Here is a 22,861-nt window from a genome sequence, read left to right on the forward strand (position 1 = left end):
ACCTTGTTTGTAAGTTGAAATTGTGTTAAACCAAGGTAACGTTTCCGATTCAAATGAATGGAAATTCAATGCAAAATGGTCCTCGTGTCAAAAAGATCTTCATATTTTCGAATTCTGGACTTAATTCCTTTGAAAATAATATATAATACATGAACGTACCTCAGAAATTGACAATGTTACAGCAATTTTAATGTTGGCAGTTTTGAGAAAAATGGGTTTAAAGTTTTGGTACTTGCATCTTTCAAATAGCAACCATAGCAACCAGTACCTTAGGGAAAAGATATTAACCTGAAATTTTGAGGAACTGTTCAAACATCAGTGGTAAGGCAGGTAAGGACATCATCTGAGATTTGAACCCTTAAAAGTTTAGGAAGTTTGACCTCTCAACCTCTAACCACATGTACTAGGTCAAGTTTTCTTTTTTCTTTTTATAGGAAGATATAAAAACTAAGGTGGTCGAGTGGTTAGCACGTCCGCCTCCCAATTCTGAGGACTCCGGTTCGAGTCCAGGCTCCGGCCTTCCTGGGTGGAGTTTGTATGTTCTCCCCGTGCCCGCGTGGGTCTTCTCCGGGTTCTCCGGTCTCCTCCCACATTCCAAACACATGCATGGCAGGTTGATTTGGCGCTCCAAATTGTCCCTAGTTGTTCTTGTCAGTGTGGATGGTTTTTCGTCTCTGTGAGCCCTGCGATTGGCTGGCAACCAGTCCAGGGTGTCTCCTGCCTACTGCCCAGAGCCAGCTGAGATAGGCGCCAGCACCCAACGTGACCCTTGTGTGGAATAAGCGGTCAAGAAAATGGATGGATGGATGGATATAAAAACTACAAACAGTAAATACTGCTGCAGGTTAGGATTTTATTTATTTATTTTTTAATTTGCTGCAGTCATTTGCTGGGCGCCGACACGGCGAGAGCACTGCGCAATTGCACACGTGCGCAGCTTAGAGGGAACACTGTCAAAGTTCAAGTGTTAGCTAATTAATCACAAAAAATCGCATTAACCATGTATTAGCACAGATTAATCATAATATTAATTTTGACCACAAATGATCCTTTAGCTTGGCAGCGGATGGCTACATTAAAGGTATTACAGGTTGTGTTTGAGCAATAAAAATAACTATGCATTAAAGTAAAGCATTTAATAAATGTTTGTGGAGGACATTCAGAATATTTGTTCATGTCAAAATATTAGGGTCATTTTTTTTTTTCATTTTAAATTATGCAAGTAATTAACTGATTACAAAAAGAAGAGAATGAGAGTGCAGTGGATAAAAAAAAAATGTTGAAGACATCCTCCTAACATTAAATGTCGAAAGAATTAACACTAACAGGTACTCTTCAAATTTGGCGGGCAAAAAATGTTGATTACAAAAAGCCTTTTTAATTAAGTCCATCCATCCATCCATTTTCTTGACCGCTTATTCCTCACAAGGGTCACGGGGGGTGCTGGCGCCTATCTCAGCTGGCTCTGGGCAGTAGGCGGGGGACACCCTGGACTGGTTGCCAGCCAATCGCAGGGCACACAGAGACGAACAACCATCCACACTCACAAGCACAACTAGGGATAATTCAGAGCACCCAATTAACCTGCCATGCATGTCTTTGGAATGTGGGAGGAGACCGGAGTACCCGGAGAAGACCCACGCGGGCACGGGGAGAACATGCAAACTCCACCCAGGAAGGCCGGAGCCTGGACTCGAACCGGAGTCCTCAGAACTGGGAGGCGGACGTGCTAACCTCTCGTGCACCGTGCCTCCCCTTTTTAATTAAGTGATTAATCAAAATTCTAAGATGTGATTAATCTGATTAAAAAATTTAATCATTTGACAGCGCTAGACTATACACGAGTAGGTGACGTGGGCCTCATAGCATGTCTTGGAATTTTATTTGAGCATTCACGGCTGACGCAGATTCGCGGGAGTTATGAAATAAATGACGACGCCGCAGGGGGACTTTGAAACATGGTAACCAGTCGACAGTGACATACAATATTGTTAAGAAATATTTTTGCAGTTTGTAGACAATGAGAATGTTGAAAATGTCGACAGCTTTGTAACGGAATGGACGACCAATAATTACCACTCGATCCCCAGGGATTTTTACAACTGCGCTCCAGTGTTGAAGGTAAATTATACCCGCTGTTAAATTCCGCTTACCTCCAGGACATAAATCGGGAAATTTGTCCTGACCGACTCTCCTTCAAAGGGTCAAAGCTCTCCGTTGTCTCTTGGTACAGCACTCACTTCCTTATAAGAGGACGAAAGCTCGTTCTAAGTCGGTGTTGGAACACACTCGTCTAGGTTACTAAAGGCCTTTAATTCTACAAAGTCAATCCGATCTGCCCTCAAATACCAGCCCTTAACTCATTTGCTCCCAAAAACGTGTAAATATTATTTTTTTTAAATGTAAGTTTCCCAAATACGTATTTATAAGTTTTTTTGTTTTTCTGCTAAAACATACAGAAGGCTTTGATGCAGCCTCTCAACTGCAAAGAACGGTTGCAGAAATGGTAGTTATTACACAAACGGCCAGCAGGTGGCAGCAGAGCAAAGGAGATCAACCAGGGCCATCTAGAAAAAAAGCTAATTTACTTACAATTTGAAATAGATTTGTGAAAATTGATGAAACTTAGCTCTCTTCTCATGCTAATTGCTGCAAAACGGAAACAGATAGAAACATACTTTTTTTTCCTGATGAAAGAAGATACTTTATTCTTTCTTTTGATAGGTTTTGATAGGTATGCTTTTATAGCAATTGAACACAATATTCTGTGGGACTTGCAAAATCCAGTAAAACAGCCGGGAGCGAACGCGATTGCTTCTGTGAAAATGGCTGGGAGTGAATGAGTTAATGAGTAACCCCTATGAAGTTATAGGATAATAATGTGAGCACTCCGTTCTCACAGCCGCTGTGTTCCAGGAATTATTGCAATTGTTCAGACCTAGTAATTTAACAGTCCTTGTGAGGACCGTACAGACTCTTTTTGTCTATTGCCGGAATAAACTGTATATTAATTACCATAACTTTATCACGACGGGTTATCTACCCAGACGCTGTCGTACTTAATAAAGAGATTAAGTGGTATATCTAATAAGAGCTTCAGAATGACCATGTAACGTACCGACTACTGTCGGTGAAAAAGTGGATCCCAGGAAATGTAGGCCCAGACAGGAAAATACAATTTAGATGAGGTTTATTCTCAAACCCACCAAAACGCAAAACGCTGGCTCAGATGCCAGGAGAAAAAAGAACATAAAGCGCGAGTACAATACTTGGAAAAGTTAATAACAAAAAACACTTGCAAAAGGCAAGGAGAAACAGGGGTTGACAAAAAGTACAACGCAAGCTAGTTCTATCCAATCACAATAACACACACTACAATCTAACTATATACAAAACAGAAAGTGCCGTGGCAGATACACGTGGAAAAATACTAACTTAAAACAAGACTATACTAGAAACACGAGACTAAGATTCAGAACAAAAGGTCTCGAGAACATCCTAAGCAAGAAATAATCCGATAATGATCTGTCGCGCCGGGAGTCCTTTTAAGGACCTCTTGATTGCAATGCGCCTCAGGTGTGGCGCAGGTGGACACGCCCCCTTCACTCGCCCACTGAAACAAAACACACATACTGAGAGCAGGATCATGACAGACCAGAAATAAAATACATTTAAAAGATTTATTAAAGAATAATAATTCATATAATTTCCATCAATTAACAACTGTATCAGCCAGGCGCAGAGTACAATAGATAATCAAGAAAATCACAGAATCATAAAATCAAAAATATAAATAAAATAAAAAGAAAAATTAAAAAGAGACAAAAGGAAAAATAAAAATATTATAATCAGATAACAAAAGTTAAATAAAGATAAAATCAAACTATAGAAGGAAAAAGGAATGGATACGGATAGATATATAAGGTTATTTTATTATTATTTTTTTTATAACTTTTAATTAAATCTGGAGTTTGGCGGTACCACAGAGTGACACTTCATTTTTCGAAAGTGTGTGCGGCATGGCGTCACTTTACTACAGTGACACTATTAATAACATCGAGCGGCAGGGCTTAAACAGAGTGCAGAGAGAGCATTAATGCACTCGCGCCATGCGAGCGGCACTTGAAAGTTGCCCGCATTTGTGAGTGAAATGCTCACACTGTCAAGCCCTGAAAAGTAATAAGCATTGCGTGGTAAAACTACTCTTAGAAGTACATTTTTTATTCAAAAAGTTACTGAAGTAAATGTAACGGAGTAAATGTAACTCCTTACTACCCATCTATGGAGAGGCGGGGTGGGGGTTAGCTAGAGGGAGCGGGAATGAGACACACCAATTGCCCTACTAACTGTGGTCAGTTCTTCTGACTTGCTAAGAAGAATTAGAAGAAGACAAATGCCATTTGTTTTAAACTTATCATACATGTTTCATTTACATATTACAGTAAAACCTCCGCTGACTCCGCTTAAGCTCACGAACTTTTTGCCTCAAGAACATTAACTTCGCGAGCATATAGTCTCTGCTGACGAACTAGTTTTCGGCGGACTTTCTTTGAGTGCGGACGCGGTTTGTGTTTGATAGACATTTTGGACCATATTGAGTGTACGTTTGCTATAATGGGACCGAAAACGACCCCACCACAGGCTAGTGTTAAGCCTAATGCTGCGTTCTCAACCAAAAGCGAGGGACGGCGATTCGGCGGCGCGTTTGCATTGTAGTCAATGGAGTTAGCGCCACTAAAAAAATGCTAAAGTGCTATCACGTACCTCAAAATAGGAGAAAATAGTGCCACGGCTGTTTAGTCCCAGGAAAGAAGTGAAAATAGTTGGCGGTGCTCACTTTTTGTTGACTCGCTAAAGTGCTCCACTTCCTTGTTCACCAAGGGACACGCCTCCTCCGCTCCGGTGAGCACGAAAGTGCGAATGAACGGCAACCGTTCCATAAACACTCTACGCGGTGAAACGCTCGCGAATGAAGTAAGTCTACCATTGCTACCATCCTTAAGAACTACCATCACAAAGGTAAATAAAACGACTTTATTATACAGTACAGTTTATTTCTTTACTTACAATACAATAGCACATTTATTATACATACAATAAGGTATATTTTGGTGTAGTTTTAAGGCTTATTTAGTAGAAAATTACGTTTTATAGGGACCTGGGAACGGATTATTCTCATTTTAATGATTTCTTATGGGAAATAAATGTTCGGAAGAAGAACTTTTCGCCTTACACACACTTTCTGGGAACCAATTATGTTCATGAGCTGAGGTATCACTGTACTTTAATTTAATTTACGTAATATTCTATATTTTGTTTAAAAATGTAAAAGATTGTGTAATGAAAGAAAGAGCTGTTTTGATTTACTCAAATATTACAAAAAAGGACAAACATAACAGCATAAATGGACCCAAATAAAAATCCATGATAGAGTGAACTGCGAAGTAGTGAGGGACCACTGTATAAATGTTTTTTTCCCCACCTATTTTAATTGGTGTGTGGTTGAAAATAAATATAGTACAGTACAAGTGTACACATAAAAATAAGGTCCATAAAATATACTTCATCACTATGAAGAAATCACACACTAAACAAACAAATGCTACATGAGGGAGGGAGAAAGACAACAGTTCCAGCACTGAGACTCTCCATCCACAATAACATAATCGTATTCACGTTTTCCTTTTGTCTGTCTATTTTATTTCTTCTTCTTTTTAACACACACACACACAAAAATGATACAGGGAAATTTGTCTTTTTTTGACATGTCAATGACATTGAAAGTGTATGGGACCTGAAAAAAAAGTCACCCTAAAAGTTAAAAAAAAAAAGTTAAAAAGTTAAAAAAAATAATAATAATAATAATAAAAAAAAGAGTACAAGTACAAATAATATGATTTCAATGATTACTGTATTAAAAAAGCAATGATAAGTGCTTGTAAAAACTAGAAAATGCCATTTCTGGAGAAATGGCGTGTGAAGGCTGGAGAGCTGACTGAATACCTGTGGAATGATTTGGAATAATGTTGAATGATGTTGAATGATATTGAATGGTGTTGAATGATATTGAATGATGTTGAATGATATTGAATGATGTTGAATGACAAGGAATGATATAAAATGACCGAGAATGAGCTGAACATGCTTCAGTTGGAATGGCAGTGCCAAAATTCACGTTACCCACAATTCTCGATTTCGCAACCGATTATTTCCCACATTCTACATTTTCCATTTACTTCCACATTATTCAAACGATTCACTTCATTCCAACTTCAATATATTCCACCAAATCATGCCATGAGCTCTTCCAGCTTTTCAGTTCCAAAATTCACGCGTTACCCACAATTCTCGATTTCGCACCCGATTATTTCCCACATTCTACATTTTCAATTTACTTCCACATTATTCATCCGATTCACTTCATTCCAACTTCAATATATTCCACCATTTCACGCCATGACCCCTTCCAGCTTTTCAGTGCCAAAATTCACGCGTTACCCACAATTCTCGATTTCGCAACCGATTATTTCCTACATTTTACATTTCCATTTACTTCCACATTATTCATCAGATTGCCTTCATTCCAGCTTCAATCTATTCCATTTCACGCCATGAGCTCTTCCAGCTTTTCAGTTCCAAAATTCACGTGTTACTCACAATTCTCGATTTCGCACCCGATTATTTCCCACATTCTACATTTTCAATTTGCTTCCACATTATTCATCCGATTGACTTCATTCCAACTTCAGTATATTCCAGCACTTCACGCAATGAGGTCTTCCAGCTTTTAAGTTACAAAATTCACACCTTGCCCACAATTCCCGATTTTGTACCCGATTATTTCCCACATTCTACATTTTCCATATACTTCCACATTATTCATCCGATTGACTTCATTCCAACTTCAGTATATTCCAGCAGTTCACTCCATGAGCTCTTCCAGCTTTTCAGTTCCAAAATTCACACCTTACCCACAATTCCCGATTTTGTACCCGATTATTTCCCACATTCTACATGGGCGATTCTACATTTCATATTTACTTCCACAATTTTCATCCGATTCACTTCATTCCAACTTCAATATATTTCACCAATTCATGCCATGAGCACTTCCATCTTACCACCTAACTTACCACACACGGCAGCCATTTTCCAACTTACCATGCACGGCGGCCATTTTAGACAAATGATATGCCCAGGTTTCTCGCCAACCTGGCCCCCCAAGGCGGCGACCATTTTGACCAATTGATTAGGTATGCCTGGGATTCTTGCCAGGATATGCCCCGACCTGAACAGGAAGGACCTGATTTTAACAGGAAGTGACCTTATATCAACAGGAAGTGACCTAATTTCAACGGGACGTGACCCAGAAGTGACCTTAAATTAACAGGAAGTGACTAGATTTCAACAGGAAGTGACTTGATTTCAATAGGAAGTCACCTCATATCAACAGGAAGTGACCTAATTTTAATAGGAAGTGACCTAAAATCAACAGGAAGTCACCCGATTTCCGTAGGAAGTGACCTGATTTTAACAGGAAGTGACCTAAAATCAACAGGAAGTGACCTGTTTCAACAGGAAGTGACCCGATTTCAATAGGAAGTGACCTAATATAAACAGGAAGTGACCTGATTTCAACAGGAACTGACCTGATATCAACAGGAAGTGACCTGAAATCAACAGGAAGTGAGTATGCTAGTGCTAGGTTAGCATGCTAATGCTAGCTTAGCATGCTAATGTTAGGTTAGCATGCTAATGCTAGCTGAGCATGCTAATGCTAAGTTAGCATGCTAATGCTAAGTTAGCATGATAATGCGAATGTTAGCTTAGTATGCTAATGCTAATGCAAAGTTAGCATGCTAATGGTAATGTTAGCTTAGCATGCTAATTCTAATGCTAAGTTAGCATGCTAATGCTAATGTTAGCTTAGCATACTAATGTTAGCTTAGTTTACTAATGCTAATGTTAGCTTAGTTTACTAATGCTAATGTTAGTTTAGCATTCCAATGCTTATGCTACATTAGCATGCTATTGCTAATATTAGCTTAGCATGCTAATGCTAGCTTAGTATACTAATACAAATGTGACCTGATTTCAACAGAGTGACTATTACTCCATTGCTGATTAAGTTTGCCACTCCTTACACCATTGCTACTCGATTCTACCCTCCTTCCTTCATTGCTTATTTAATTCTTCTCACTTTACTCCATTGCATACCCGATTACTTGCTACTTCCTCCATTTCTTACTTGATTTCTTCCTTGTTTTCTTGCTGATTTATTTTTACTTCTGTGCTATTTTTCTTCCTTCAACTGCTTCTAGATTTCTGGATGAATTCAAACCATTCCAACTTCAGCATGTTCAGCTCATTCCATGTCATTCAGTATCATTCAACATCATTCAATATCAATCAACATCATTCAATATCATTCAACACCATTCAATATCATTCAATATCATTCAACATCATTCAACATTATTCCAAATCATTCCACAGGTATCATTCAGCTCTCCAGCTTTCACACGCTTTCATTTCTATTCCTACTTTTTTTCCACTATGTTGTGATTAGATTGTTGAATTCTAATTGTGGATGTAGATATTTCAAATAAAAAATACATACAAAATGTTGGCTGCCCCAGGACTTTGCGCATAATACAGGACTGTCTCAGAAAATTTGAATATTATGGCTTTTTTCTCTTTTTTTTCTTGATCTGAGGAAATATTCTAATATTTTGAGATAGGATATTTGAGTTTTCTTAAGCTGTAAACCATAATCAGCAATATTAAAATAATTACATGCTTGCAATATTTCAGTTGATTTGTAATGAATCCAGAATGTATGGCATTTTTGCTTATTTAATTGCATTAGAGAAAATAATGGAATTTATCACAATATTCAAATTTTCTGAGACAGTCCTGTAAATGCTCATTTCCTGTACTGTACTTGGGATAGCACACAGTGTATTTAGCGTCCCCATCCTTTGTAACATCCTGGATCTGGTGTGCATTTTCTGCATGGAGGGTCTGTGTTTCCACGGTCACCAAAAGAGCTCTGCCTGGACCAAACTGTCTGCACTCCTGAAAATATGATTCCATAAACATATGTACCATGCAAAGTATGTTGTTTGAGATGATCAAAACCAATTATTACAATAACTATCCTTACCCTTTTTATGTCCTTTAGCTCAAATTGAGACTGCTACGGTTCTTGTTGAGGGCAAGGCTTGACATGAAGCTTCTTTTTGCTTTAAAAAAGAAAAAAAAAAACTTTTAAATAATTTACACCTATACAGCCATTTTATGCTTTCAAAAATGCACAATACATTTGTAAATTACATGTACATGACAAATTTGAAAACTAGGTGGGGTGAGCAATTTGTTTTTCCATAAATTGGTGTGTTATCAATCATGTATATTGTACATTACATTTACTCACATTTTGGATGCAAACACCGGGTACATCACCCAAATCATCTTCCAAACATGTCGCCTGTGTAGCAGTTTCCTTCGACTCATACTCATTCCACAAGCATCTCATCCACCATCTGAAACAAAGTTTGAACTGTTGTTAACTTGGGCACGATGCCTTCAACACAGATACACAGCACAATACATAATACAAAATAAAATAGACAACAAACGGAAAGTTAGCAGTTCCTCATTAGAAATTTGTACCTTTTCATTTACTGTATATTAATTTGGTAGTGGTTATTTTTTGCCATGAGCTGCTAAAAGAAGTGCTGTTAACTTTCTAGATTGTAGTTCTTACCCCACATTATAGCCAAGTGACAGGTTCAGGGGTCAAACGAGTCTTCCTCGAATTGTGCACTGTACTGTACAACACTGACGTTGGAGTCAGGTGTCCATTTATCTCTCGTCCGTTGTAGTGGCTTTGTCCATTTTACGCCAAGAACTGCATCTTGATGGAGCCGAAAAAGGCTCATGCCACCCTCCCTTCGATTACAACAAAATCCGGCCACGCAACGAGACGGCATTGTAGAAATTCAGTTGATGATAAAACACACAGCAGTCATAAGCTTGCAGCGGCAAAGCAAAGACGCTGAATTCCGTCCTTCCTCTGACGTCATACCCGATTCGGCCGCTGGGAGCGCGCCAATGGCCAGATTTTCCGCGGGTAATTTAAAAATAAGGAAACACTATTTTAATATGTTTTCACTCGTCGAGCCGCTCATTTTGTCATGTATATTATATCGTTCAGAACAACATATTAAAAAATGTCCTGAGCTGTCCCATACACTTTAAGCAGCCGTTATCGTTTTGGGGCATTTTGGGTTTGGGGGCATTTATAGCATTTAATTAGACTTAGTTAGAACTATGGCGATGAGTTGTACGAGACGCACAGTATGATAGTCTCACCCATGCTGAGACGGTTAGCATCATGAAACGTTTTTTTTTTTTTTTTTACCAAAATTTTGTTCGGAAATTGAAAGGTTCGTAAAAAGGGTCGTTCGTAACTCGAGGTTCCACTGTATTATATATTAGAGCCTGGTTGGTTTGTGTCTCTACGTACTTTTATTGCACATACACAGTATCATAACAACTAGACCAGGGGTGTCCAAACTTTTTCATTTGAGGGCCACATACAGAAAATCAGAAGGATGCAAGGGCCACATAATGTTATGAAGAGAAATTGTGTTTAGTCCTAAAAATTGTACAAACAATTTATTTGTGCTTTTGTATATTGAGAAAAATGCTACAGTATATAAACCAATTTATTTGTAAAATGGCAGTAGGATAATTATAGTTTTGAAATTTTTCATTTCAGTTAGTTTTTATTAAATTTCAGGGTGGTTGTCTTAGTTTTTATTAGTTTTGTTCTTTAAAAAATGCTTAGTTTTAGTTAAGGTTGTTAGTTTCAGTATTAGTATTAGTTTAAAAAAATGTGTATTACTTGTGCGCAATATTTAAAAAAAACACCATGGCCGCAACGTCATCTGAAGGTGCTTTTCTATTGGCTGCTGCTTGATGACGTCACTTCTGTGTGACATACTTTCAAACGTCATTATTCCGGTTGATATCAAAATAAATCTACTAAAAATGACATTTGCAATCATCCCCAAAGGCTCATGCATTAAATTAATTACCAAAGGCTAAAACGAAGGACATGTTTGCTATAATTATAGTTAGTTTTGTAAACATAAAATGTAGTTTCGGCTAGTTTTCGTTTTTTTAAAAGCGTTTTTATTTTATTTCGGTAACAATATTGTTTTTTGAATTTTAGTTTTCTTTTTTTCATTAGTTTAGTTAACTAAAATAACCTTCAATGGCACCTGTTTTTCAATACCCTCCCTTCTTATTTTGACCATCTCCAAACATTTTTGTTTTGTTTATTTCATTTGAACTGAGTCAAATGCCATTTTTAGGATATGTCGCGGGCCACAAAAAAATGGACAGCGGGCCGCAAATGGCCCCCGGGCCGTAGTTTGGACACTACTGAACTAGATGCCCAGCGGAATGCATTGTGGCACTTGTTATCAACAACCATCTATTTTTAGTTTTATTCTCAAAGCATGCATTCATTTTAAGGTGTTTGTACAAGACATCACAGAACTGTTGTCACTGTGAGAATTTTGAATATGGAAGCTATGTTATTGTTTACTGCATTGTAGAGCCAGTAGACAAACACTCCCCCCTGGAGTCGGAGTGGTAACACAGTTCCATGCCTGGTGGCACATCTTCACGGGCTTGGGCTCATACCTGCACATACTTCTCAGGTAAACGCCACATTCAGCTCTGATGAAACATGTTCAACTACATTCACATTTTTATCTTTTTTTTTCCTTCAGTATGCAAATCAGAACAACCTACCTCAAGTACGGACCAAAAGTAAAGGTCTGTTGATTTGTACCTCTCATACGTTATTTATATTTTCTAGGGCTGGGTTTAAAAAAAAATTGAATAATCGAATCGATCTCCTTCCAGCCTGATATTGATTCATAAAACCATGAATCGATTATTTTAATATCTCTTTTCCCCATAAATTCATAATAAAATGTAATTTTAAAAGCTGATTTTTTTTGTGTGTATCTTCTGAAGTATTTTCTTACATTTATGAAAAACCTGACTAATTGCACTTTAAGACAATTCACAATCTTTTTATGTATTTACAATGATTGAATTTGAATTATGAAAATATTTTCATCTCCTTCTTGCTGATGTCTTTGTGTAACACTGAAGTGATTAGAATACGTGATACTTTAATTATGAAACTAAATCATTTAACCAGTAACTGCCTCTGCCTCCAAATTTAATTTAGAATTTAATATTTGTGCAGTTTTTAAATATGTCCTTGATATTTAAAAAGGATTGATAATTAATCAATATCGGATTAAATTGAAGTGAATTGACTCAAACTGAAATCAAATCAAACATGAGGAAATTAGATTTGATAGTCACCCCTAATATTTACAGATTTGACAGCAATGGAAAACGTCTCCCTTGATTAATTTCCGAATGTCATATTTATTTACGTAGTTTTTATGTGGGGTGTGGCCCAGTCTACATGTTGAACCACAAAGGACATGCTGAAATGGAACGTCTGAAAGTGAGTGACCATTATCTTGAAGGACCAGCTAGTTCCCCCTTCTACTGCTTGGAGCGCTGCCCAACAGCTAGGGGGCAGTGTGGAGCCCTCGGGAACTACACCAAGGCACTCTTCTGCTCTGCACTGTGGAGAATTAACTTGAGTTGAGTTTAGCACACTGAGACATTTGTTTTTGCTTTAAAAACACAATTTATTAGAATAGCTTTCCAGAAATATTTATGATGTGGACTGTGTTTAAAATTTTAATTCATTATATCGAAAATGCAAATATGATGTAAAATGTAATGGGAATAATGTTCGGAGTTATGGATGTTCAATAAGCCCTAGAATTGAAATGTTTATTAATCCTAGGGGTACCTACATTTTTGCCAAACCTGAAACCTTCAACCAACTTGCTAAAGAAAAAAGAATAACCCCGATGGTCATTTATTTGTTGTTTACATGGATGAGTGCCAGTTCAAACATTGTTGTCAATGCATCTTGGACAACCTTAATGTTGTAGTGTAGTAGTGATGTGACATTCACGAACGAACCGAATCTTTTGAACGGCTCATCAGTGTGAACGATCCCCACTTGCAGAGGAAGCGCCATTTTGAGCTTGGAGCAAATGCAAAAAAACAAAAAACAAAACTGAATTAAATTCTCACTCCGCATGCGAAATGGTGCAAGTTAGGAAAAAAATGTTTATTGTATTATTTGTTGATGGTTACAGCATCTTAAGCTTTTTAAGCTGTTTCTCAACTAAACTTTATAAAGCGCTTTAAAAACAGGCATTGCTGTATACAAAGTGCTGTACATGAAACAGAAATCGGTTGTGCAGTAAAGAATATAGTAACAAAAACAAGAACAAAGCAAACATTTTGAAGTGAGCATGCAAGTTTTTTTTAATAAGAAGTAGGAGAGTAACTAAATAAATGAATACATAGATAAATAAATAGAATAAACATCAAATTCATACACGCCACAAAACACCAAAAACAATCTACCAGCCACTTAACACTTAAAGAATTGTGATGTACTGTATTACCTATCCTAGTATTTGATTTTTGAATAAACATGCCCATTTTCCCAAAAAAAAGCTTAAAAAAAAACCATAAAAGAGTCAGTCTTTTGAATGGCTCTTTTACGTGAACGGCTCCCGAATATGAACGGCTCCTCTGAAAGAGCCAAAAAAGTCCCATCACTACAGTGTAGTGTGTGTATATACATATATATATATATATATATATATATATATATATATATATATATATATATATATATAGAGAGAGAGAGAGAGAGAGAGAGAGAGAGAGAGAGAGAGAGAGAGAGAGAGAGAGAGAGAGAGAGAGAGAGAGAGAGAGAGTTAACTGAGTTTAAAAAAATAAAAAATTAACGCTTTAATGAATTTAAATTAATCTCCAGAGTTAACGCTTTAATTTTTTAAATTTTTGGCTTTTTGAAAGCTGACTGTATTACATTGTCCACTTTTTATCTGCACAGGACGTTGCGTGAAGCCGTTTGGTTTGGCTCCACCAGAGATCCCCCCCCACCCCCCAATCTACGCAAACTAAGTACTGTAAATCACATCGTGAAAATAGCTTCAACACAAAGTTCGATTTGACCATATTTTCTCGTATCCTCTTTTAGGAAAGGTTTCATGCGTCGGTTTTCCCGTGCTTGTTTAAACATTACGCCTGTCAGGTAGTTGCATCTGTGATTCACTGAATATACATGGCCGGCGGGGAAGTTAATGTTATGTACGCTGAGTGATGGAAGCTATTTGCAATTATTAAAGAGATAAAATAAAATAAAAAACACACACTGTAGCTAGTTATTTTATTAGATGTAAATAAAATGGTTTCCTTAATTTTTACCAGTAAAAACGTATATATAAATAAAAAATATACAAAGGCTTTTACTCAAGGGCGTGGAGGTGGAAGTTCCACCTCCCAGCATTCCTGCTCCGCGCCGACACACATACGCAGCAAGGCTAAAAATAGATTATCTTTCGGGCTCACAATAGCGCAAAACAACTCGGTTCCGTTCAATGACATTCAGAGGTGGAAAATCCAGGTCTGGAAAGTAAAAACCATGCCACAGTTTGGCTTTAGCCATTGATGCTAGCTAACTAGCTCCCTAACTGGCGAAGGAGCACCATAGGAGCTAGCTAGGGAGCTAGCTAGCTAGCACCTGGTGCTAAAGCCAAACGGTGACGGGGTTTTTACTTTCTGAAGCTGGATTTGCCACCTCTGACATTATTGATCACTCGCACAAATTATAACGTTACAGGCGATCACAGATCTTACATAAAAATGACAATTGTCGACCGATCATGATCAAGACGATCAGATTGACGTAAAGTAGTTACATGTAAGCATGTAGTTACATGTAATCATCGGGATGATTTTAATCGGAATAACTAGAACGTCTCCATATACGGTAAACACGGCTTTAAATCAATGGCCAGTACAATGTCTAAGTGCCAGGTCAATGGGTTGTGGAATCAAAAACAGACGACGAATAAAATTACAATGAAACGTGACAAAATCTGATGAAATGGAACGTTTTCAAGGATAACGTGAATGATCAAAGCCTTTGTCACATTAAATCTCATTCGTAGGGCGTCACGAAACAAAACAAAAAAAACTATTGGTGTCAAAGTCACTGTTGTGGAGAAAATGTATCTTTTCACAAAAAGCTTGTTTTCTCCTTATCTTTTCAATTTTTACTCAATGTCACTCAAATGACTTCCTTTCAAATGGTGATTACTAAAGAACGGGATAAGGTAGAAACATTCGGGGGGGGGTTTCGAATGAAAAGAATGGAATGCGATCTTTCATGTGGTACCCTATGGAAGCCCAAAAGTGTCAAAATTCAATAAATAAAAAGGCCTTTTTGAAATAACTATCCTTTTGATAAATAACAGACAATTATGTAATATGGACATTTTAAAATTGTCAGAGTCCAGTATGAACTGGAGAGGTGGATCCCAAGATCACGGGCAACAGAGGAGTTTGACAGGATTTATTACAGTTCAAAAATAGGGGAAATAACAAAAAGCGCTGGACCAAGCCAGGATGGAAAAAATGGGAGAAACACAAGGTGCTTGCAAAAGGCAAGATGAAAAAATCTACTAGTAACTCAATGGCTCTTAATTAATAAACATAACAGGCAAAAAGTCACAACACAAAATAATGTAGCAAAACTTACGAGAGCAAAACTAAACTATAGCAAAGTACACAAGGCAATGGCTGTAGATTTGGGAGAATAATCCGACGTCGTCCAGGCGACGTCAGAGTCCTTATAAAGGCCTAATGTTGATGCACCGCAGGTGCGGCGCCAGGGGAAACGCCCCCTCAATCACTCAGAGACTGAAAAAAAAAAAAAAAAGAAGAGCAACACTGAGAGCCCTGCATCATGACAGTACCCCCCCCTTAACGGACGCCCCCTGGCAGACCACCTGGTTTAGACGGATGGGCAGCATGAAAATCACGCAACAGGGACGGATCCAGGATCCAGGAGCGGGGGACCCACTGTCGCTCCTCTGGCCCGTAGCCCTCCCAATCGACCAAGTATTGGAAACCTCTGCCCCGAGGCCTGGAGTCCAGAATCTCCCTGACTGTGTATGCAGGATCGCCGTCGATAATGCGAGGTGCCGGCGGCGATGTTGTAGATGTGTTCAGGGGGCTGGAAGACACTGGCTCGAGTAATGAAACATGGAAAACAGGGTGTACCTTGTCAACTTCCGCTTACCCGCAGGACTTAAATCGGGAAATATGTCCTGATCGACTCTCCAACTAAAGGGTTAGAAATTCCCCTTTTTCCTCACCAGCTCTAAGGCGTCAGCGTGAGGAGACGGGAATTAAATAAGCCGATATATCAAAGTGGATTCACCTAGGTTTGTTCACTGTCTTCTTATCATGAGGCCAATCCGTTTTCATACACCTATCAATCCTGAGTGAGTAACCACACACACAGAGCCCAGGAATGCTAGCATGTACACCTCACTTATATTGGCAGCTCCACTTCTCTGAGTTGTTTGCATTTGTTATTGACCTAGTAATTTAATAATCCTTGTTAGAATCATACGGATTTGTTACATATCAAGCTGGAGTATTTGACTTTATTAATACAGATGGAAGCATTGGTTAGAGGTTATTCAAATGCACTTACCTTCTCCCAAACGTCCGTTACTGTTGTCCTCCTCGAAGAGGGGAAAAATTAATATTAATGCGGACTTATAAAATGTCCAAAATAAAATCAAAACAAATAATAAGGACTTATAAAACGTCCAAATATAAAAATAAAATCAGAAACAAATAATAAGGTCTTATAAAACGACCTCGGACTCATAAAACGTCCAAAAAATAAATACAATCAAAAACAAATAATAAGGACCTATCAAACGTCCAAAATAAAAATAAAATCAAAACAAATAACAAGGACTTATGAAACGTCCAAAATAAAAATAAAATCAAAAACAAATAAGGACTTATGAAACGTCCAAAATAAAAATAAAATCAAAAACAAATAATAAGGACTTATCAAACGTCCTCGGACTCATAAAACGTCCAAAAATAAATATAATAAAAATTAAAACAAACCAAACAAACTAATTAAATCACAATTAGTTTTTAAATCATTTTATTCGGTCTCATAAAATGACCTCGGACTTATAAAACGTCCAAAAAGAAATAAAACCAAAAATAAATAAAATAAAGATTAAAACAAAACAATAAAATGATTGATTCAAAAATTGTCTTTTAAACAATTTTATTGACAATAAAAGATAACCAATATAAATCATCAAAATCACATTTAATGATAAAACTTTAAATCAATCAAAATAAAATAAAATAAAATAAAAACAGAAAATTAAGAATAATATAAACCTTTTACAAGAGCTTTCTGAGATTGATCATTTCTCGGAAAAGCTTAAGACCTGATTGACAATAAGATGTTTTTGGCAAAAATAATTTTAAAGATATGAGAGTGTATTAAATGGCCCCTACCCTAACACGCGATTAGTCATTCATATCTTCCTATTATACATCATTATTGCTAAAAGATTTGTACATTACCAATCAGAGAAGAAGAATTCCAGTCAGCTAATCCAAGTCCTTCGTAAAAAATTCGAAGTCCCAGGCAGCTATAATCCTTCTTCGGGAATACACTCCTTTACCGACCACATCGCAGGGTGAAGAAAAAAAGAGCCCCGATCGCAGCTGGTGACGGCTTTTTATCCCCTTGGGTGAGACCACTGACTTCTTCCGTGAATGTCCTTCCGCCTCCAGAAATATCAAAGCGCACTTGTTGGGACTCCTAATTTTCCACAGACGAGCCATGAAGATGAAGTCATACATTCTTTACAAATGTGTCATGGATACACAACGTTGAATGATGAGTCATACATGAAAATATGTCAAGGTCTTCAGCTCTATTCGACAATGATGAACGTTAAAATAAATAACATCATAGATATATTAATTAAGCAAGCATGAATAACATATATATACATGACATGTTAAATCCCAAATTCTCTCAGGGCACTTAACAGGTTAATTCTAATCTCTGTTGCACATCTTGTATATATCTTTGTTAAATCAAACAATACATACAGATAATCTTTTCAATGCAGTTACAGCAATATTATCAGCGATAAAAGACAGTATCACTTATAAATAAAAGAAAAGAGAAAAAAAGAAAAGACAGCAAAACTTCATAGTTGGCTTTCAATGTGCTACAAACATTGATCCAAAAATCAGGTTAACAATTGTCGAATATAGATTGTGTTGTGTATTATTACTTAATTCAGGATATCATTTATTTACACTCAATTTGTATCTTATATGGAATGTCCGGGCAATGCTGAGTGGGTGGCTTAGTTGTACAGGTTTGGCGGCATCTGGTGGTTACTTTGAGGAACTACACCCAGAGGCCAAAGAATGATTCAGTCCTACAGACACCAATTGGTCTCTAACTAAGAATTGAGTCTAGCCCATTAATTTGCTATCTCATTTTACATGATATGGCGTTTCATCTGACCCACTCAATCTACTCAATTCAACAACCTTCATGGTGGGGGGCAGACTCAGTCTCGCAGACACCGGAGTCATCATCTTCACAATTTCGAAAGGGCCGATAAACCGGGGACACAGCTTCTGGGAGTTGCCAGCCAGCCGCAGGTCTCGAGAAGACAGCTAGACCCTCTGTCCAGGTTCATAAGCTGGTGCGGGCCGCCGCCGTCGGTCCGCGATCTGGTGGTTGCGGGTCGCAGTGCGCGATAAGGCCGCCCTAGCCTCACGCCAAACCCGGTGGGCACGTCTCAAGTGTAACTGGACAGAGGGAACGTCGACCTGGCCTTCCTGGGAAGGGAATAGTGGAGGCTGGTAGCCGTAGGCTGCGTAGAAGGGGGACTGACCTGTGGCTGATGAGACCAAAGTGTTGTGGGCGTACTCCACCCACGGCAGGAAGGTGGACCATGATGAGGGCTGGTCGAGGCAGACACACCGCAGAGCCGCTTCCAGGTCCTGGTCGACCTGCTCAGTCTGCCCATTAGACTGGGGATGGTATCCGGATGAGAGGCTGGCCGTTGCCCCCATGGCTCGGCAAAACCGCCTCCATACTTGAGAGATGAACTGGGGTCCCCGGTCCGAAACAATATCCAGAGGGATACCATGCAGGCGAAAGAAGTGACGAATGAGCAGTTGGGCGGTTTCCAGCGCGGTCGGGAGTTTACTTAGGGCGATGAAATGGGCTGACTTCGAAAAACGGTCCACGACCGTAAGGACCACTGTGTGACCACGTGAGGGAGGAAGACCTGTCACAAAGTCCAGTGAAATGTGTGACCGGGGCCTGGAAGGAATCGGCAAAGGCTGAAGCAACCCTGCCGGACGTTGGTTGGAAGGCTTCCCGCAGGCGCATGTAGTGCATGCCCCCACGTAGTCCTGGGTGTTCTTCCTCATTTCAGGCCACCAGAACCGCTGCTGCAGTACCTGAAAAGTCCTATTCACTCCTGGGTGGCACGTAATTTTAGATTCGTGTCCCAAACGTAATACTTCCGAACGGAGAGTCTCTGGTACAAACAATTTGTCCGTGGGACACTCAGGGGGAACTTGAAGCCCTTGCTGAGCATCGATCACCTTACGTTCCACCTCCCACTGAAGTGCACCAATCACGCAATGTGCGGGAAGGATGGGCGCCGGTTCTGCGTCCTCTCGTGCCGGGTCAAACATGCGAGAGAGGGCGTTTTTTGACCCATGACGATAGGTGATGTTGAAGTTGAAACGTGTGAAAAACAGAGCCCACTGAGCCTGCCGGGGATTCATTCGCTTGGCCGCCCGTAGATACTCCAAGTTCTTATAGTCTGTGTAAACTGTAAAGGGTTCCTTCGCCCCCTCATGCCAGTGCCTCCATTCTTGGAGGGCCAGGACCACTGCCAGCAGTTCTCGATTTCCCACATCATAATTGGCCTCCGCTGAGCTGAGGCGTCGAGAGAAAAAGTCACAAGGATGGATCTTCTGGTCAATTGGGGAGCGTTGCGACAGCACGGCCCCCACTCCTGTATCCGATGCGTCCACCTCAACCAAAAAGGGGAGATCAGTATTAGCGTGGTACAGAACTGGTGGATTAGCAAACACCATCTTAATTTCCATGAATGCGACATCAGCTTCCTTAGTCCACTTAAAAGGGAGTTTACTTGACGTGATTCTTGTTAGTGGTCGAACTCTTTGACTATAGTTTTTAATAAAACGCCGGTAAAAGTTGGCAAAGCCTAGGAATCGCTGTAGCTGTTTACGCGTGGAGGGAACAGGCCAATCTAGGACTGTTTGGATTTTGGCTGTGTCTGCCCGGATTCTCCCCCGTTCAATAACAAAGCCCAAAAACTGGATCGATGTGGTGTGAAACTCACATTTTTTGGCTTTCACATAGAGATGATTCTCAAGGAGGCGCTGGAGTACCCTACGTACATAACATTGGTGTTCTTTGAGGTTACGGGAGAAGATCAGGATATCGTCAAGATATACAAAACAAAAAACGTTTATCATATCTCTCAAAACATCATTAATCAGGCATTGGAAGACGGCCGGGGCGTTAGTTAATCCGAACGGCATATCGCGGTATTCAAAGTGGCCAAGGGGAGTCTTAAAAGCAGTTTTCCACTCGTCACCCTCCCGGATACGAACTAGATGGTAGGCGGAACGTAAATCTAATTTAGTAAAGATTGCAGCTGATTGTAATGGTGCGAAAGCAGAGTCCAGTAATGGCAATGGATACTTATTCTTAATCGTAACTTCATTGAGACCACGATAGTCTATACACGGACGCAGGGACTTATCCTTTTTGTCGACAAAGAAGAAGCCGGCTCCGACGGGGGAGGTCGAGGGCCGGATCAAACCTGCCGCCAGCGCACCAGAAATATATTCCTGCAAGGCCTCCTGCTCTGGCTGAGATACAGGATACAGATGGGAACTAGGCAGAGGAGTGTTAGGTATAAGATTAATAGCACAGTCATACGGGCGATGTGGAGGTAGGGACTGTGCACGGTCTTTACTAAACACCTTACGGAGGTCATGATATTCCACGGGTACACCATTCAAGCTAATTGGCTCATCTATTTGCTGGGAAGGTGGGTGGCAGCCCATGCTAGCAGCTCGTAGACAATGAGCATAACAAAAGGTACTCCAATTCTCTCATGCTGGTTTACTACAATCAATATCAGGATTATGGAGTTTTAGCCAAGGTAACCCTAAAACAATGGACACTGACCGCGATGGTAATACTAGTAACCGTATATGTTCGACGTGGTTACCCGAAAGACACAGACCGAGTAGTCCGGCTGAATACTACACCACCCCCAGAGGGTGCCCGTTGAGATCAAACACTTCACGTGGTTTAGGAAGTTTATCTAGAACTACACCCAGAGCCTCTACCACACTGGGGTCAACAAAACAGTCATCTGCCCCTGAGTCCACCAAGGCAGTGATTTTAATCCTTTTGTCCAGCAAAAATACCTCGCCAGAGAGTTCGAGCCGCTTTACCCCCTCCTCGGCCGGAGGGGGCGACACAGAAGACGTTTGATGGCACTCACGCGAGTCATCCGGGTGTTGGGGTGCTGCTGGAGGGTTGGCGTTCCTGCTGCCCACTCTGGTCTTGCGGCGAGTCGGCTGAGCAGTCATTGCTGGACAGAAGGCGACGCTATGATCCAGCCGCCCGCAGTAGAAGCACGCTCCCGACTTGAGCCGTCGCTGCCTCTCCTCGGGCCGAAGACGTCCGCTCCCCAGCTGCATCGGCTCCACTCCCGGTACGACGTCGGTGCTTCCTGCCGACATCTCTGATACCACGGGCTTGGGAGCCCTCCTCCATTCGAGCCCGGTTCGCCTTGGCGGTGACGCATGACGCTCTCGTCCTCGCTCCCGCTGTCTCTCTCACAGCCGATTGTCTAGCCGAATGGCCAAGGAGATGAGAGCCTCGAGGCTATCAGAGTCATCACGCACGGCGAGTTCGTCCTTCACCATGGAGCTTAGCCCTCGCCGAAACAGGCAACACAATGAGGGCTCGTTGAAGCCGCTTTCAGCAGCGAGAGTGCGGAACTCAATGAAAAGTCCGTGACGGAACGCTTCCCCTGCACACAGTCTATTAGCTGCCCTCCGGCCTCCTTGCCCTTCACCGGGTGATCAAAAACCCTACGTAATTCCTCCACGAAATGCTGGTAGGAGAATCGGACGTCGGGCCGTGTACTGCTTACGCCCATTGCCCAAGACGCTGCCGGTCCCGTCAAGAGGCTCATATGAACGCAACCTTAGCATCGTCACTAGCGTAGGTAAGGGGCTGCTGACAAAAAATAAGGGAGCAGTGATGTAAAAAAATTCCGCAGCTCCCCGGTTCTCCTCCATAATGAGGCAGTATGGGTTCCCGGGGTGCAGCCGCGGCAGTTACACCTGCGGTAGCCCCCTCCCTGGCGTCCCCCTGTTCCACTCGGGAGCTCAGCTCCTTGAAATGTTGAGCTAGCATGTTCACCGCATCGCGGAGCTCTGCGAGTGAGGTTTCGTGTTGGCTTACCCGACGACTCTGAGTAGCCAATGCATGTCTAACCTCTTTGTTGTCCGTGGGATCCATGGTCGGATTATTCTGTCAGAGTCCAGTATGAACTGGAGAGGTGGATCCCAAGATCACGGGCAACAGAGGAGTTTGATAGGATTTATTACAGTTCAAAAATAGGGGAAATAACAAAAAGCGCTGGACCAAGCCAGGATGGAAAAAATGGGAGAAACACAAGGTGCTTGCAAAAGGCAAGATGAAAAAATCTACTAG

The 22,861-nt window shown here is 40.3% G+C and overlaps 1 protein-coding gene across 10 annotated transcripts in view; it reads left to right on the forward strand.

Moving 5' to 3' along the window:
* Window positions 1–22,861, forward strand: part of acer3 (alkaline ceramidase 3) — a 106,731-nt gene that overhangs the window by 79,574 nt on the left and 4,296 nt on the right. For 9 of the 10 annotated variants that reach the window (XM_077504165.1, XM_077504168.1, XM_077504166.1 and 6 more), the window contains 2 exons: window positions 11,631–11,735; window positions 11,808–11,853. In XM_077504165.1, coding sequence (XP_077360291.1) covers window positions 11,631–11,735; window positions 11,808–11,853 — 151 coding nt within the window. Of the gene's footprint in view, window positions 1–11,630; window positions 11,736–11,807; window positions 11,854–12,495; window positions 13,735–22,861 lie in introns of those variants that run through there. The other variant, XM_077504163.1, reaches the window with a different exon arrangement.

This window comes from Festucalex cinctus, chromosome 18 (assembly GCF_051991245.1).
Source record: "Festucalex cinctus isolate MCC-2025b chromosome 18, RoL_Fcin_1.0, whole genome shotgun sequence".
NCBI classification, from domain to species: Eukaryota; Metazoa; Chordata; class Actinopteri; order Syngnathiformes; family Syngnathidae; genus Festucalex; species Festucalex cinctus.